The 18419-nt window shown below is 44.1% G+C and overlaps 1 protein-coding gene across 1 annotated transcript in view; it reads right to left on the bottom strand.

Annotated features, from left to right (window-relative positions):
• Positions 1-4977: 4977 nt before the first annotated feature.
• The window catches only part of PAK1 (p21 protein (Cdc42/Rac)-activated kinase 1), a 36035-nt gene continuing 22593 nt past the window's right edge, over positions 4978-18419 (bottom strand). Inside the window, 6 exon segments of the mRNA XM_010576602.1 lie at positions 4978-5359; positions 7261-7398; positions 8925-9121; positions 10931-11030; positions 11496-11613; positions 17433-17545. Of these exon segments, the coding sequence (XP_010574904.1) occupies positions 5273-5359; positions 7261-7398; positions 8925-9121; positions 10931-11030; positions 11496-11613; positions 17433-17545 (753 nt within the window). The 3' untranslated portion in view covers positions 4978-5272.

The following is an 18419-nucleotide window of genomic DNA, read 5'->3' as shown; positions in this document are numbered from 1 at the left end:
AGATCAGAGAAACACAACCCCTCCTTTAAGCACCCCCACTCAGTTCTACTGTCACTGCAAGGGTCTTTGAAATAGCAAGTGAAGGAGAACCAAGTAATTCATTCACGTTTTATTTAAGGTTTCAGTATTATTTATAAAATGGCTGAGCTGACCTTGCACATTAAACAAACCCGGCAGTACAGGAGAGTTACGCCATGGCAATATGAAGAGAAACACATTATCTAGCTGATGTTAAAATGCCAACAGCCCCTGTATTTCCAGGTGAGACACGACACAAAGATATCTGCCAACAGATGAAAGCTGCAGTCAGAAATCAGTAGGTGCAGAGCAAAAAGTCTTCTTTACAAACACAAGACCAAAGCCCAGTGGCTGCTGACTTGATCCCAAAGCGGTGCTGATCGCAAAAAGACACTGTACTGATGCTGCAAGGCAACAGGGAACAAGCTGCTTGTCATCCACAGAAGCCTGCATTAAATTTGCTTTTGCCGTTTCACATACCCATGAAATCTGGCCTCTCTCTTCAGTTCCTTGGCACATAAAGGCCATCTCCTCCGTTCTAGCTCCCACTTTCCCTTTTCAGCTGAATTTTGTCATTTTTGCAAACCTCCTGGATTAGCTCCAGCTTTCTTAGCATGGGCTGTGACTCAAAGCCATATTGCTGCTCCCATCTCCACTTCCAGCACCTCTCCCTTTCCCAAGCTCCTTTCTGCTCTTCTCCTTCAGAGCTATTGCTACCATGAGATACAGCAGGCTGCTGTGGCACTCCCTGAATTTCCTCAGCATTTGCGTAATTTAAGTTTTAACCTTTGCTTCATCCTACCCCAGCACCCCTCGGACCAATTCCATTCTTCTTCTGTAGCTCTTCCCACTGCTTCTCTGCAGGCATCCATTTTGGCAGTGAGTTTCTGTCCTGCTCCCATCTGTATTTCAGTTTTGTTACTGTCGGCTATTCCCTGTCAAATTTGGCAGCTGCTTCTCTAAGATCCCATCTTTGACATTGTGAGCTGTCATTAATGCTCTAGGATGGCATCGTTTGTGGCTAATTATCCATATGCTTAACCCAGTTGGGCTCACGACCCCAAAATACACCTACAGGCTCGCCATTACTTTGAAATAAGAAGCCGTTAAAAAGTCTCATTATTTTATGGTGGCAAGATGGAGAATCAGACTTTACCTTTAACAATTTTAACATTGAAGATGTTGTCATCCACTGTACAAATGGATTATACAAGCTCTTAATTAAGAATGAGGTTCAAACAAATATTATTCTTGGACTCTGGTGTGGACCAATTTTACTGTCAGCCAAGGACGGTAGCTTTTAAGGAAGCAAGTACCTACTTACAGGCCATTGCAATCCATTCTTGCACAGTACTTTGCTGCAAATGTGCCCTACTTATACCAACCTGCGGCATTTTGAGAGACAGATGGATTAGGATACTAACAGAGATCTCGGCTAATAAGCGAATGCCTTTTACACACTTCACGTTTTTGACCAGGCAACATTTTTGGCACTTTTTCAAAACCGGGCCCCTGAAAAGGGGCATCAAGTTGGAAACAAAACACTGCAGCAACCCCAGTTGCTTTGCAAAATAGCGGCTTTTCTGTCAATGCGGTTTTTACCGCCCAAGCCTCTTCTCAAGCCCTAACCAGATCGTTTAAGTCAAGTAAGTGTCTCCATGGAAACCTCCTTTCTCAAGGAGCCCCCTTGCTGGAGAAAACCGTGCACCCCTTTTGTTTAAAAGGGGAACGCAGTTTGGTAGGAGCATAATGTCGGTCTAGAGAAGAGCCTGTAATGACTCATCAGCCAGATTTATGTCCTTTAAAAACATGTCCATTCAATTAAGACATTTTAGGGATGGTGAAAGGTGTGCTATCACTGCTGCCACTAAACTAGCAAGTTTTGCCATCCCTGCCCTGGATCTTCACTCTCAGCATCACAAACTTGCTTTCTTCAAGGCACATGGGGTCTGTGTACCCCTCTCACATACAAACTCCAAATGAATTGTTTGTTTAAAGAAAACCTAAAGTAATACAAATCAATGCCCAGTCTTGAAATATAGGAAGCGTCTTGTCAAAGCTACTAGTTGTTTCTTAAATAAGACAATCTTCTGGTTTGGAAAAGAAGAGGAATTTTAGCATCTCTGTCCACCAAGCCCTTTGTAAGCTGTATATCATATATTATATTAATATATGGTATCATTTCTGGTATAGGATTGCTTGAGATCCCTCAAAAAGGAAGCCAATTTTCTGAAAGGATACTCAAACAATTGAATATTTTATGTTCTGATATAGAAGAGAGACTTTAATATTAATAGGCAAATAAATAATTAAGGGCTGTGATTAAAAATGGTTTCAACTCAGGCACATCAGTTCATCATCAGAGTATGTTCCAAAAAAAAAAAAGCAAAGCCACCAAAGAAGTTCTCTAATTGGAGTTGCTTTCAAATCACAGCAGAGTCAAGATATTCTCAGAAAAATAAGCCCCAGAGGTTAATTTTTAAGTCAGAGAGTCGCTATTTAAGAGCTCTCTTTAAACAGGTAGGTGCCGTAAATGGCTACACAAAAGCTACTACAGGTGCTAACGCCAGGCGATGCACAGATGAAGAGAGTGGAGAAAAGGATGTATCTCAGAACAAAAACAACAACAACAAAAATCCCATTCTTCTAAGCTTAAGGTAGTTACAAAATTTTTTAAGATTTTCTGAGAACATAAAACCATGACGTGCCTGGTAACTTGAAACTAGGTCCAGGCACACTATAGCAGTCGCCTCCTTTTCCCACCCATCACAGGTAGGAAAAAAAAAAAGCCTGGGGCAAGATGACACACATCTACAGTCACAGTCTTGCAGCTTCCCAGCAGAGAACAAAAGGCTTTTGGCAAGCCCCCTCTCAAGCAGCTAACAGAAAACATGCAGGACCGATTCAAAGTGGAAGTCAAGGAGACAGAAGCACATCACCAGCATAAGATGAGGGATAAACAGTCATTTGTGTTGATTCCTTTCCATTATGCAATAGAGAATCTAGAAGAGTGACTTAAACACATACAAATAACCTTTTCTACCTTCTTTGGGGAATTTTAGCAGAAATCCTGCTGCAGAAAAATAAGCTCACATGCATGCTTGCAGATAGGGCATATCTGCATTAAGGTTCTCATCTCAATGGGATGCAGAGGATGGAGTGGAGAAGGGAGTTAAAGAGAAGTCAGAGAAACATTTGTGGAACAGATTTAATCCTGTGCTGTCAAAAAGTCAACTGCCAAACCTGTAAGACCAGAGCCATATGAGATTTTAGATCAAGTGAGATCTAGCCCCTAATTCCTTTCTTCCCATGTATGCCATCTGAGTCTTCCAGAGCAAATATAAACAAAGTCCTTATCGAAGGGAATTAGTCAAGTGTAGTGGCCTTCCATTTTGCAATCTCCACCTAAGCCCAAGCAGAGGAGCTCAATGCATAGATCATATCCCTCTCCAGGCTGGCAGCTTTACTGTTTTGCCCAAGGAATTTATCCTCCAATACAAGCTTTGCAAAAGAAAACTTAATATTACAGGGAGATGAATTGTATATACACAATGGGAGAGAGGCTGCAGACTTTGGCAATGGACTTCAGACTTCAGCTTTGTGTCAGTGACCACCCCAGAGCACAAAGGATGCGAGAAGGCACCACAGAAGCAAAAGACCTCACAAACTCTATCAACACCCTGTAACGCTAGTCTAAGAGCTGTCATGTATTGTGGAGCAAATAGGAAAAATGTATTTGAATTAAAACCCAGGTGCAGGGAAGAAAAGGCTGAGCCAGCAGCAGGTCTCAGCAAGAAGCAGGAATGAGTTTCTATGCAACACAAGTCCTTTGGAGAGAGATGAGAGGTTACTCCAGAATGGGTTTAAACTCATCCCATAAATGACCAACGCAGTACAGAGAAAGCAGCTCCCCCAGTCATAATACAGACCTTTTATGGATCTTCTCTACATGCAAAGTTATTCCCTTAAGAACCACTTGCTATCCCAAAGGGCTACAGAAGAAGGGGTAAGAGACAAGGTTATATCACTTTATCCAATACATTCAAGCACCTGGTGACAATATGAACAATAATCCCATTCAACAGACTTGTCTGGTGCCGGTGAATTCTCCAATCCTCCCTCAGCCCCAAGTTAAGAAATGCAGCAGTCATTTTATTAAAAATCAGTATACAGTTGAACATAAGCCCAGTGTTTAAAACCAATCCCTCTCGCAGTTCCAGGTTTCGTGTTGTTTTACAGATTATTAGCAACCAAAGGAATCAGTAGCATAACGAAACCACTATCATTTCAAAAAATTAACGTCCCCATGTCTCCAAGAAAGCAGCATCCACGATCAGTTTGTTTTCCATTGGACTTGCTCTAAGAAACAAGAGTTTTCAACATCATTTTGCAGGCACATCTTATCTTTATAACAGTAATTGCTCTGTTTGCTTTATCATACAGGGCAAGGGTCTCCAAGAAGTTTCACAGCGCTGACAAAATAACCCTAAAAGAGCTCTCTGTCAATTTTTCCTGTGATTTACCTTCTAGACATCAGAAATGTTTGAGATTTGTTTAACTAGTTGAGTTGAAACTAAAGGAGGAGGGGGGCTCCCAATTCACACAATTTGGCAAAAAGATCATCCATTAATTAAGTCCTCCAACGGCTGCAGGAAGCACACAGAGGCCTTCTCCATGCTCCCTCGAAGCATCCAACAGTGCTGTAGGAGGGGTGCATATTCATGCCCTTGTTCCCCTTTCAGTTGTTACAGCTGTTCACATTTCTGCTGCCTGCTTCCTTCCCTCCTCAAGTCATCCAAAGCACAGAGCAGCCTCAGTGGTGTAATAGCAGCTTGCCAAAAGCAGGAAAAGTCCAGCCAGCAAAAGAATTAATTTATTAAGATAAACATGGTCTAAGGCTCCACATTATTTTAAAAAATAAACACAGTTAAGAAATATGAAAACAAACTGGCTTTGCTACGTGTAGGTCAGGTTCAGACGTTCTCAGAAAGATCTTCTTAACCATACAAAATACTCTTCCCCTCTCACCCCCATCAAGAGGGTGGAAAGACAGTTCGCTATGTAAGATCAGCAATGTCCCTGTTGCATGCCCTTCCACATTCAGTGAACAATACCTCTGCCACCCTTCAGGGCAGATCAAAGTTTTAAGAACACCCCTGTGAGGAAGGAGCAGAAGGGGAGAGGGACAAGTAATTCAGTCTGTGAAATGAAAATCTAAAGGTCTTGACATGATGACTGTGTTGACTCCACCATTTTAATGGTTGTTCTTGGCTGCCTCTTTAGCTGCAATAATCAGAGGAGTGAGACTAGATAGAGGCTTTGCAATTTTCAGGAACTGGTGCTAGGAATAAGAAAAAAGAAAAAGGGTTAAATTTTTCAGAACATGCCACAGAAGTCTGGTGACTACTCAAAATATTGGCACCTAGACCCAGATGAAGTCTAATAACCTACCTGAATCTCTGAACAGGTGAAACCAAAAGGTCTGTTACCACCACAAACTTTTGGGGCTTGCCTGAAGTGAACAGAGTTGCACCCAACACATGCTAAGTTCCCCAATGTTTGTACATGTTCAAGACTAAGCAAAACTCAGCACATTGCCCTGGGGAATTATAAAGTCTTGCAAAATCTATAGTGAAATGCTGTGTGGAAGAAAGGTCTACTAAAAACAACCTGTGTGGTTCAAACACAAGGCACAGGGCTTCCTGAAGGAATCACTGCTCATTTCTCTCTTCCCTGTTATCACAGGTCTGGTGAAAGCATCGCCTTGGCCTTCTATGGATATTAGAAATCTGCAAAGCAGCTGGAATTTAGAAGAGCAGCACAGAGCTTGCAACATAGACCCATTCAGTCTCCTATACAAGGTGCTCTGTTAAGTAAAACAACATTGATTATCAAAACAGCACTCAGGTGAGAGTGAAGACATGTAGGGCAAGTCCACAAGCTGTTCTGAAAACAAAAAGCAACTGTATCCCACAGAACTTCTGAGAATCAGAACAGATCAATCACCCAAGGCAACATGCTTCAGAGATGGAAAAAAAATAAAAAACAAAATCAGAGGCTAAAAGGTAGTTAAAACCAGGCAGTTTTTACAGTCAAAATGTTTTCCTGCTCCAAGGAACAGAACATTACTGGTCTCTGATATTTTGGGGCTGGAAAGTCCAGGAGAAGAAGTGATCTTTCAACTACTGCCATTCTGCTAGTGATTAATGCTTCACTACAGTCTCAGAAGGCAGCAAGACATCCAAAACTGAATCCACTAGACAAACTAGCAGAAAGAAAGGAAAACATAAAAGGGAACTGTCTCGCGGTTGAGGTCTGAGTGCCCCTGATCACAGATTTATTTTACAAAGAGCTACATTTTCCACCCCCATGGCAAATTTGACAGAAAGAACACACAAACCACTCCTCTCACTCATGTTGGTAAAAAGCCTGGCAGCTTGGCCCTCCCCTTTCACCAGGAGTTTAGACTAAGACACCAGGTTTTCAGTGAAATAACTGATGATAGGGTGCTGAGACACTGGAACAGGTTGCCCAGGGAGGCTGTGGATGCCTCATCCCTGGAGGTGTTCAAGGCCAGGTTGGACAGGGCTTTGAGCAACCGGTCTAGCGGAAGGTGTCCCTGCCCATGGCAGGGGGGTTGGAACTAGATGATCTTTAAGGTCCCCTCCAACCCAAACCATTCTATGATTAAGATATCTCACAAGTTTTGTTCCAACACCTCTGTAAGGAGTAGTATCTGGCAAAATGTGGTAACGCCAAACTGCTCCACTTAATGCAAGCCATGCATATTCCAAAGAGCTTTGTGATCCTTCCACCAGAAGGGAGACAGCCAGAACATCCGATGGCTTGAAGCCCTCCTGCTGTCCAAATCGGAACAAGCACGGCAAGACCATAACAACACATACAGATGTCACAGCCAGCTATGTGAAGAAAGCAGAGGAATTAAGGAGCTCAGCATTTGGCAGGCCTGGGGAACAGCTATTATTTGAGGTTGGTTACAGAACTTGCTGCACAGCTGCTGCTAGTAGCAAGTACAGCATAAAAAAGGAGCAGTCTGTTAACACTTTATTATAGATTTAGGTTTTGGGGTTGTTTTGTTTTTTTTTCTGGCAGGTTACCTTAGCTGTGCTTATGCCTTCAGCTGATGCAGTATTTAACATCTGAAACAAGATCTTGCCATAAGCCTGGTCTCACTCAGGATTGCATGACTACACTGATTCAGCCCTGTTCCCCATCACCTACCTGTAGCAGCTCTTTCGCAGAACCTCTCTTTTCCACGTCCATTTCAAGACAGCGATTTAAGAAGTCTCGGAATATGGGCGAAAGCTTTTCTGGATTTTGCAGTTCTGGAGTCCCATTAGTAGCAATGAGATACAGGGCCTAAAGTAAAAACAAGCACCAAAAAGCAGGATGTTATGAAGGTTAGATTCCATCTCTGGATTACAGAGACACCCATTTCTCCTCTCCCTCCCCACAGTTCAATGGGGAGAAAAAAAACCCCACACTTTATCAGGGTGACCAATCAATGCTTGAGTTTCAGCAAACAGAATAGCTGCCAGCCCTATTTTTATGTGGATGGGATCCAATCCTTTATTGTTTTACCCTCGTAATCTGGGTTTGGATCCTGCAGCCCTCTCAAGGGATTAGGAGGACAAAAACAACATTCCAGACCGTGTTTACATAGGGAAGTTAACTGGCATGACTCTACCAGTGCTAAACTCCTGCAATAACTATATACTCATGGGAAGGTACCCCTGAATAAATAGACGATTTTGTTCTGTCGGTACTTTGCCCGAGTGCACAAGGCCTAAAAAGTCAATACTATAAAGGTACAGTTGGCTCCTTACAAAAGATGTCCAGCAGACCCTCAAGCAGTTTTTAACATCCTGTAGAAAGAAGCAGTTTTGCTACTGCTTGGGGAGGAAGCATTCACATGCACCACCACCCACCCCCCCCACTCCGAGAATCAAGGGACTCAGAATTCATCCATTTCAGGATTTCATGCAAGAAACTTCCTGGATGGATTTTCAAAGGAAATGGAAATCTGTCAGAGACTTGTTAATATGCAGGCCCTTTGAGCACATCACTCAGCACATCCCTTGGGAGCAGTCTGATAGCCTGGGAATTGGCACAAGTTGAGTTAAATGAGGCCAAAGTATCGTCACTTAGCCACCCTTGTTTAACTCAAACACCCGGTTTCTTTTCTTTTCACTCTGTTTTGCTGCTGGTCTTCTCTCCCAAAAATCACTTCCAGTGCAAGAGATGGAGAAAAAAAAAAAGTTAAACCAAGTTTTTCTAGATCACCTTATCCTGTGCAGCTGAGGGAGAAGCCATAAACCTGGCTTATATTAAGAGCAGTTATGTCCCTACAAACTGACAGCATCTCCTCTTTCATTAAAAACTAAACAAGGGAAAGACATCTGGAGGCTTAAGCCCTGTCTAAAAGGCTTATTAAGCTTGTAGCTTTATTTGGAGCATGTAAGGAGGAACAATCTGCCAGTAGCACAAAGCTCCGTTCATAGAATGGTAACATGACATATTTTTGAACACAAGGAGAACTCTTCCCCACTCACAGGGCACAAGGATTCAAGAAGTCAGCCGCTTTGGTACCATCAGGTACTCTTTCTGCCTATATTGGCATCTCCAGAAAGTGGGAAATTACGAGTGTGCATGATCTAACTCATCAGAGCTGACCAGAGGGTCTGAACAGGAAGAACCCCCACCTCTCCTACCCAGAGCAAACTGTGGCTTTTAACTAAAACTAGCTTAATCTTCTCACTACAACATCTAAGGAGATACAGGGCTGCAGGTGGTGAAACCGCACTGGGGGATTCACCTGCCTCCTTTAGAGCCTACTTTCACCAGCAGGTTTAGTGAAGACCTGAGGGCACAAGGTCCTTGCTTACTCTCAAGGGGTTCTCATTGAGGTAGGGGGGCTCTCCTTCGATCATCTCGATGGCCATTATTCCCAGCGACCAGATATCCACTTTGGGCCCATATGCTTTCCGCGTCACCACTTCAGGTGCCATCCAGTACGGGGTCCCCACCATGGTGCTGCGTTTGCTCTGCTCAGGAGTGATCTGGGCACAGAAGCCGAAGTCAGCTGGGAAATTAAAGAGGGGGGGGAGGAAACAAACATAGAAATCAGCAAGTTTCTCCAAAAACAACGCTTACTGATGCCAGAACTGTAGTACACATTACGTTACTCTGCTGCAGTGTCTGGTGTGTTGCTGCTGCAACTGTGAAAGGAGGGGTGGTTTTGTGGCTAATATAGAAGACGGTGTTGAGAGGTAAGTTTCTAAATCTGACTCACTGAGGCCACAAGGATTACAGAGCTGCTGACTTGTCTATGTGAACGATGGGGATTAGTAAATAACCATATATGGAAGTTGAGACACTTCACTGTGTTTGCAGCATTATGCAGCTGTAATACACTATGTAATATATGGTCTAAAGACTGTTCCTGGGTATGTGAAAATGGAAATTAATGCACAGTCTGATCTAGATACCCCCCCCAGACCACATACTGTATTGTCTGGTGGTATTTTCAGTCCCAGAGATATTACTTCCCCAGTAGATATACCATCCCTCAAACAGGATTTGCTTTACAGAGCAAACAGTATTCAGAATAAGTTTAATGTACCTAAGTTTATACTGATTATTTTCTTCAAATAGGCAGAAAGATGGCGAGCCTTCACACAAAGATTGCTGGGCCCTGTGTCTTATTTGTATTTGACTTACCAAAAGAAAACTAATTCTGTTCTTGCGAGCCCAGCAGAATCAACACAGCAAGACGCACTGCCCATCCTGACCCCCTATGGCACCACAGGTCTAATTTTAGGCAGAATGATGAAAATTAAACTGATCCCTAGCTGAGTTTTCATCAAGGGTAACAACCAGGAAAGGTACATATGGTTCATAAACAGAGCAAATTTCCAGTAGAGCCAATAAGCAGCTCAGGTCCAGAAGGTTACTGCATCATATCCACAGGGACTTTTCTAACTTTAAACTACAGTCCAGTACCTACATACTGTGCTCAAAGAAGTTATTCCATAAGAACAGAGCACTTTGGCCCTGATCAGCTATTCATCGCTAGCACTGTACCATCTGATTGTACCAAAGTACAGCTTTAGTCTAAAAAGCAATTATGTGCACAAAAACCCTACCTTCTTACTCAGCATATCTGCACTGTGTGAATTTTGAGTCATATCTGCTGTCACTGCAGACAAAAATAGATTTATTTATGCCTGTTGGGTGCTAGCCAACAGAATGGTGAGGGAGAGAAAGGAAGCACAATTCTGTTAAAGCTATAGGTGGAAGATAATTATGCACTGGTTCCCAGACTTATCTCTGCATGGACAATGACAAGCACAACAGCTACCTTAGCACCCGAGGGGCAGAACAGCCTCAAGGTCTTCATTACTAGTGATAACACAAGAAGCAAACAACATTTAGAGTCCAGTCTGGGTTGGTGTTGTAAGATTAAATGTTTTCTAGTTACACAGTTTTCAATTCTCCCTCCACTCCCCCTGCCCCCCAAGTACCTGCAGTACTTTCCAGACTGAAGAGATCGCTCACAAATAAAGACTTCTGGCCTTACACTTTCATACCCCACTTTCTGGACTAGAGTAGCGTTAAAATACTGCTATTTTAGTCCACAAAAACAGATGGCTCAAAGCTAAACAAACCCCAAACCTCACTTTGAGTCTCGTATCAGTTCACAGGGATTCATGCTTGCCCATCTCCATTACAACCAACGCCACAAAAATACCTATAGGAGCATTTCTACAGCCTCTTCATCGCCACAGCATCAAGCTTCTCAAACACCCATCTCCCCAATAGGCCCGGCCCAGAGCAGATAACAGGCCTGCGTTGATAACTCAAGTCATCACTAGCAATGTTCCCTGCATACTTAGTTTGACAGAGCCATCCATTCCCAGCAGGATGTTGTCACTCTTGATGTCTCTGTGAATAACTTGGTTTGAATGGAGAAATTCCAGAGCTTGGAGACACTGGGGGAAAAAAAAAATAATTGAGATATTCTTACTGTGCATGAAATTATTCACCAGTCACAATTAGCCAACTAATGGACTCTAACAACATGCATTTTGAGTAGCAAAGGCTTAGTGTCTTAGAGTCTTTCATATATTCAGTATGTACAGGGCTACAGAGAGATATCCCACTGGGATCAGCAGGTCCTGAGAGGACAAATTAGTCCCAAAAGACCTGGAGAACAGGCATAACCAAGGGGATTCTAACCCCATTTTGCACTCCAGTCCTCCCTCTAGGGTGAAACATATTAGACTTGCATTAGGATTGCATGCTGCAACTTCCCAGCTGAAAACCATCCTCTGAAAGAACGACTGTTGCATTACAGAAGCTGGAGACAGCTATTCCTCTGGAGCCAGTGACAGGTCATGGAAAGCCCGTGCCCCCTTCCCAATCACAGCTCCCTCTGAACACGAGTGCCACTTTACCTCTCGGCACACAGCTGCGATTTGTCCTTCGTCCATGCAGGTCTCTGTCACAACATCTGTTAGGGAGCCTCCTGCCAAGTACTCCATGACCACCCAGAGCTCTTCTCCTACAAGGTAACTGAGGAGCCAAAAACAGATTTTAAAATCGGCAGGTGTGAGCACACCACTGTTTACCTAGCCAGAAGGCACCAGGTTTTAAGGCTGTCTTAGAAGTACAGAGAAACCATGAGGCTTGAGCAGTGCATTTAACAGTACTGGGGCACCAGGTACTCGTGGTACTTTCTGTACATGGGAGGATCTGATCACAACCTGAATGAGCAGAGAGAAGGGTGAGCACAGATAGTCAAAGAGAGGTAATGGGAGAGCAGGCTACAAGTTTCCTGGCCATAAAAGCAAGGCTGAATTTTTCTGCCATGGAAAGGGCCCAGACTAAGACAGACACCCAACCTTACAACTCCTGCTGCTGGGAGAGAAGGTGAAGAGCTACTAGTTAAGGACGGGGTCCAAGCGTGCAGTCCAGACACTTGGCACACAGCATGGCTTTTGAGGGCTCCTGCATCAGAAGTAGCTGGGGGCTGCTTCGTTACTGCTGGCATCCTGCTGTCCTAAGCAACTTCCTACTTTGCCTAGGCCCAGGGACAATCCTGGGTGACACAATGGATGGTTGCCCATGAACAACAAAGAAAGAAGACTTTTTTTTTAAGCATCATGCATTTGAAAATCACCTCAATCTTTTTTATGCTGCCAAACTAGTTTGGGGTTTTGTCTGAAAAATTCAGAACCATTCATAAGGGCAAATGAGAACATCTTGCTGGTTGCAATAGCAATTCTAAAGACTTAAAAAATGAAAGCCCAAAATGGCAGGTCTTGTCCAAAAAGGCCTGTAGGAAGATGGGGAGGAGACAGCTGAGGTGAGGGTGAGTTTTCTCAGCCATTTAGGATATAATTCTCTGCTGGGAGTGTGTGCGCTCATGTCTAAAAGTAGAAGACCTGGTATGAAGACTTCAGCATTAACTCATTTAAAAAAAAAACCAAACCAACCCAAACGACCAACCACTTCTGCCTTTTTGGGCCCGTCTAGAAAAACATCAGCACAATCTTCCATGACAGATACATCAGGATGACACATTCCTGAAGGAAGGAATCATCAGCTTGAAAACTTGAAAACCCACCTTCTCAGGCTATCCTCCCATTTGTGAAGTGAGGGGACAGATGAGTCAAGAGAAAGGGCAGAGAATCTAGTTAAAAGCTTCTGCTGGCATTAGAGTACATCAAGCAGACATTTGCTTTGCTCTGACACACTGACCCTACTGAAGAGTGAATAGTGAATCTGCTAGGGGCCAAAGGCAAAAAGCAGGACAGGTTCTAGGGAACAATTAATTAGAAAGCAACAGTGAAGGAGAAAGAAGTTATTAAGCCCAACTTGGCACAAAAAGTAGACAGAGATGAGTAAGACATCACAGCAGTGGGCAGGAGGTGCGCTTTGACCCCAAAAGGACACACTGCCAACACCTGAGCTGATGAAAAAACTCCCCCAAAATAAGAACTGTAGCCTGAGCCTTGTGACAGAAGTGTTACAGTTATGGAGAGCTTTTAATATTGGAGACAAAGATGATATCTTGGTTTGGTGACGCTGAAGACTATGCAGGGAGGCAGAGTCCGGAATTTCTTTCAGGATACAGAGCCCAAGGACACAGGGCTATGCTCCTGGAGCAGACAGGTCTCCAACTCCACTATGGAACAGAAGCTGATGCACTGGCAGTTTTTCCCCCACAGCACAGACTCCATCAAAAGCAGTATCACCTGCACAGCAGCCCCCCAAAGTGAGAGAGGAGCAGCAGAATTGCTTTCAGAAGCACTCTTGCCAACACTGTGGGTCAGCTACCTTCTAATTAGCTCTGAAAGTCACTCCATCCACACACTTCTTTCCTCCCCCTATGCTGTTGCTACTTCTTCATCACTTCTGCCAAGCCAGGCTCTCTCCAGATTTTATCAGCACCCTCTCAAAAAAATCAGTGTCACCCTGGACATCACAATGCTTCCCTTCATTGCCACTAGCACCCTCTGCAGCCCCAATCCACTTGACTGTAAGGATGGGTACAGAATGAGCTCCACCGCTCCTGTGTGACAATCTCAGGTTACACATGCTGGGAGCAAGCTGGTATCTCTCCGCAGCCAAAAGGGATGGAGCAAGCCAAGAACCACGCTGTGAACCAAAGCTGTGCCATGAGCAGCCAAAGGCATGTGCCAAGACCCAGGCACCTCAATAATTGATAGATCTGACATAACACACAGGGAGGTGGAATTAATGGTGGCTCCCCACTAGCTGCCCCCAAGCAAATGTCATTTCACAAGACTGGGTGGTATCATCTTGGGGGTCTTTTCACTTTCTTGCTGCAGCAAAAGCCAGTTTTAGTCACTGAGCTGCCTTCTGTAGGCTTGACTCAAAACCACTCTCAGCAGTTCTGGAGACACCACCAGGAAGTCCATACACCTACGTGCTGCTCTCCATGTGATGTCAGGCATAGCATGGTGTCACACCTTGTCACCCACAATCACCTTCCAAAACAAGGCTGGCAGTAAAAACAAGCTGATGAAAGTCTTTGAGGAAGGAAGAGGTGGTCTACAGCCTTCTCTTCATCCATTGGCAAGAGCAGGTAATGCCTGCTCCTGTAAGGTGTTCCTCAGCTTCCACTTAGATACCTTTAAGAAGCTGTCCACCAAGCCCTTCCTATCACAAACACACACCAGTCAGTCATAGTCCTTTTTTATTGATAAACTTCATAAAATTTCATTTTGCCCAGAAGAGCAAAATCATTCCTTACAGATTGCTGCACCAGTAACATGCCTCCAACATGCAAACGTGAAGTTAGCCTGGAAAGAAATCAGTCTTTTCTTGGACCATGACTGTTGTACATCTTCAGCTTTATTCATTGACTTTCCAGCCATAGCTGAGTTTGGGGTTGGGGTGAGGGTTAGCAGTGGTTACCACTTAAAGTGAGGATTTGTGGAGTTTATTAGGATACGGAGAGTTCTTCAGAAAGAGAAGAAACCAAAGGGTGGGAGTTTACTTTGCCTAACACTGGGCATCTGATACCTGTGTTTAGATGCCTGAGGTTAGAAGAGGGCAGCAAGGGCCTCTTTCACACAGTAGAAAGAAACTGGCACCTCCAGAAGGTAACTCAGCACAAGTGGCTGCTTGTCTGCACAGGAGAACTAGGGTCACTGTCTTCAGAGCCGGATGCTTCTAAATTCAGCTCTTAAGTACAGCTGAATTAGGCCATGTCATTATCTTAAATGTCACAGCACACCTTCGTGCAACACTGGTCACTTATACTGCAGCAGCAAAGCTGTCTGAAGCATAAATGCACTATTTGCACAGTGATGTTTAGGGGGGACAGTAAACCAGCCAGATCTCTTAACCACAAGCAAGCAGGCCATGCAGGTTAAGAGAGGATAAAGCACAGGAAACCCTTGCATAAGGGCAGGAGCTGAGGCAAAGAGAAGCGAGAGAGCTGGTTTATACTGATAATTATCTTGCAGCTCCCATTAGGGACCCAGAAGGGGAGATGCTGTCAAACACAGAACCGCAAAAAAGAAACCAGGTCCCACAGTAGCAAGCACATCCTTCCTCATATTTCGTTCTGCAACAGCAGTAGGCAGAAGCCAGCATGCATCGTTCAAACATCAGCTTAATTCAGCACTCAGGAAGCAAACAGGCACATTAGGCCAGGCAGGAGGGACACAGGTCCCCAGCAACAGGATCCCGCAGTTGCAAAGCTGAAGTGGCATAATAGCCACAAGAAGCACCATGTTCATCCTAGTTGCCGCTCTGTCCATTTGCAGCACTCAAACAAAAGCTAATCCCTCTGAAAAAGATTAGTGAGAGAAAGTGGAGGACAAAAGCAGCAGCTTTTGTTGCTGGAAGTTTGAACAAGAGAGCAGGACGTGCAGCTACCCTACAGCTGGGATGTACTGGCTAGACAAGGCAAGTGCATGTACTCAGCGATGCTCTCTCTAACGGGAAGAACGTGCGCCTCAAACAGTTTTGCCAAAACAAAGCCTCTAATCAGCCAGGAGAAAGAAAGAGTTTCAGCCCAGATTCAATTCTTAAGTCTTCTTTACCACTTGTTTCATTTTACACAGGTGATAACCTTCTGCTCTTTCTAAGAAGAGAGCACCCGCCCAGCGTCACTTCCCTGGGTCCACACCCATTCCACAAAATTCCAGGAGCAGACTTTCTTCAACAAAACAGACCTCAACAAAGTAGCTCTTTACAGCCGTGCATAGGACACAGCACCATATAAATTCAGCATCACAAATGATGTTGCAGTATACAAGTACTTTGTTTGGCTAAGACATTAAAAGCCTGTTAAAGAAATCTGATAAAGAAACAGCTGGTAAGATTTTGATATACATGCAGAGCAAACAAGTGTGCAAATACTCTCTCAGATTTCCAAAAGACATTCTATGTCACATCCCTCCATTGCACCTTCAAAAAAAAAAAAAAGCTGCCAGGATTAAAGCCTGCAGCTCACCCTATCTTGGCACTCTTTACAATAAGCCAAACCCGTCATTCATCAGGACCACTAGATTCTGTTGTTGAGTGCAGCAGACTGAAAATCCTGCTGCAGCTCGACTGGAACTAGCTGTATCTTTAACATAAGGTCAACGATGCGGGCTTGACACAATGCACATATGTTATGTTGATGGTGAATTCAAGCCACCATGCAAAGCTTTTGCCTGTTGGGCTTTCAGTACACCCCAGATTTCAATGCTGACAGATTGTGACTGTTTCCTGGAATTCAAACAGGGGAGATGCAAGAATTTCTTACACTTTCAAAGGTAGCTCCCTACCCCAAAGAAGCACATTTACCAGTTGCTCTAAGGCAGTCAACCTCCAAAGAGCTGATGACCGCTGCACTACTACTATAACTCTTACGTACAGCATTAACATCCTGTGGGGAAGAGCTCTCACAGCCATGTTTGTTTGCGGACTTGGGCATTTTACTGCCTTGAGCTATAGTGACCAGAATTTTCACAGCTCCACATATTTATTTTAAAAACAGTTTACACTCAGCACAGAAGCCACTGCGCTGCTTGCTTCTGCTCTATTATTGTTGTGGTCCAAGGGACATCAGCTCAAGAACAAGCAGAGCAGGTCTGTACATAGATAAGCTATGAGGTGCAGCTCTTGCAGTAAGGAGAAGCAGGGATTCAAGGAGGAGCTGTCCCCTATGGATATAAAATATCCAAAGCTGAGCAGGAGTGCCACAGCATGCCACAAAAAGCCCAGCTCTGAGCAAGGAATAACCCCGTTCCCTCTGCCTTCCAAAGAGTTCTTATGTCTGTACCAGGTCTCCTTTTCTCTCTTTTTCACACCCACAAGAAAGGAGCCTTGCTTGGTTATACATTGCATGTCATTCACCCCATCACTGTTATGCTACTGTGCAGAAAACCTCAGCGGACAGCCACAGAGACAAGATTACCATCTAACCCTGGAAGGAGTTTGCTCCTCCGCAAGCAGAATGCCAGTATTGCTCAGTGGAAGAGGAAAGAAGAGGAAGAGGAAAGCAAATACAAATAACACAGTTCAAACTATTTCTATTTCTTCTCTAGTAGCAGGAAGGAAATGGCTTGTTGTGTCAAATTTGGAAAAGGAGAGAGCTGTAAAACAGAGTCCTGACAGCATACTGCTACTGCCTTTGCTGCCAGCATCTCTAAAGAGAGCCTAGATACCCCACTAATACCGAGACACCTGTTTCTCCTAGGATATGGAGAAAGACCACCAAGCCACCCACACCCCAACATTGCCACATGCATTAAACAAGACAAGGTTGTCCTACACCTGCATTAAGCTGTGCCAGGATCACTTAAGACAGTGACAAGGAAGTGTTTTCCAGAGTCCTTTTGTGAACTCTTCAAATCATGACATACCTGTCCAAGTAGTTGACAATGTTGGGGTTTTTGTTTTCCCTCATCACAAGGATTTCATTAATAATCAGTTCTTTTTTGGGCTGCTGCTGCAAATTCATCTGTTTGATTGCAACCTGCAGTGAGGAAAGACCAAGTAAAGCATTATTACAGAAGTTCCCTAGAAACCCACCAGTACCAGTGTCGATTATTTCAGTCCCACATACACCTGAAGTGGGAAAACACTTTTTCATCACAGGTTGCTCAGCCATTCAGTAACTCTGTGAGTTCCCGCAGGCAGTCCCTATAGGAGGAAATTCTTTACAGTGAGGGTGGTGAGGCACTGGAACAGGTTGCCCACAGAGTTGTGGCTGCCCCATCCCTGGAAGTGTTCAAGGCCAGGTTGGATGGGGCTTTGAGCAACCTGGTCTAGTGGAAGGTGTCCCTGTCCATGGCAAGGGGGTTGGAACTAGATGATCTTTAAGGTCCCTTCCAACCCAAACCATTCCATGATTTTACGATTCAGGAACTGGAAAAGGGGGTGAAGGAGTTTCAGCAAAAAGCACAATTATGAATTTACTGGTGGATAACCGTGACATTGTACAAATGCAAAGTAGACACGCATTGCTGCAGACTTCCATAAATATATTTGGAATAATGCATACACTTTCCTCTTTAAAAATTCTCCATCTAGCAATAATCATTTCCACAGACACTGCATATCCATCACTACTAGTTTATTATGCATGCATGCAATACACAGGGCACTTTTCAATACTCAGGAGGGGAAAAAAGAGACAGACAGATATTCCTTGTCTCTCAATTCAAGGGCAGAAAGCAAGTGGGCAAAGGGTGGGAGAGGAACTATTTCTATGCAAGTCAACTAGTGTAAGTGTAGGAAGCAAAGGAGCAGAGGGCATATAAAAGAGAATCACAGAAAGGTTTGGGTTGGAAGGGACCTTAAAGATCATCTAGTTCCAACCCCCCTGCCATGGGCAGGGACACCTTCCA

The sequence above is a fragment of the Haliaeetus leucocephalus genome, unplaced genomic scaffold, assembly GCF_000737465.1.
Source record: "Haliaeetus leucocephalus isolate CR32 unplaced genomic scaffold, Haliaeetus_leucocephalus-4.0 Scaffold536, whole genome shotgun sequence".
In the NCBI taxonomy this organism is placed as follows: domain Eukaryota; kingdom Metazoa; phylum Chordata; class Aves; order Accipitriformes; family Accipitridae; genus Haliaeetus; species Haliaeetus leucocephalus.
The sequence above is the reverse complement of the archived record's forward strand: the minus strand, read 5'-3'. Positions and strand labels throughout refer to the sequence as shown.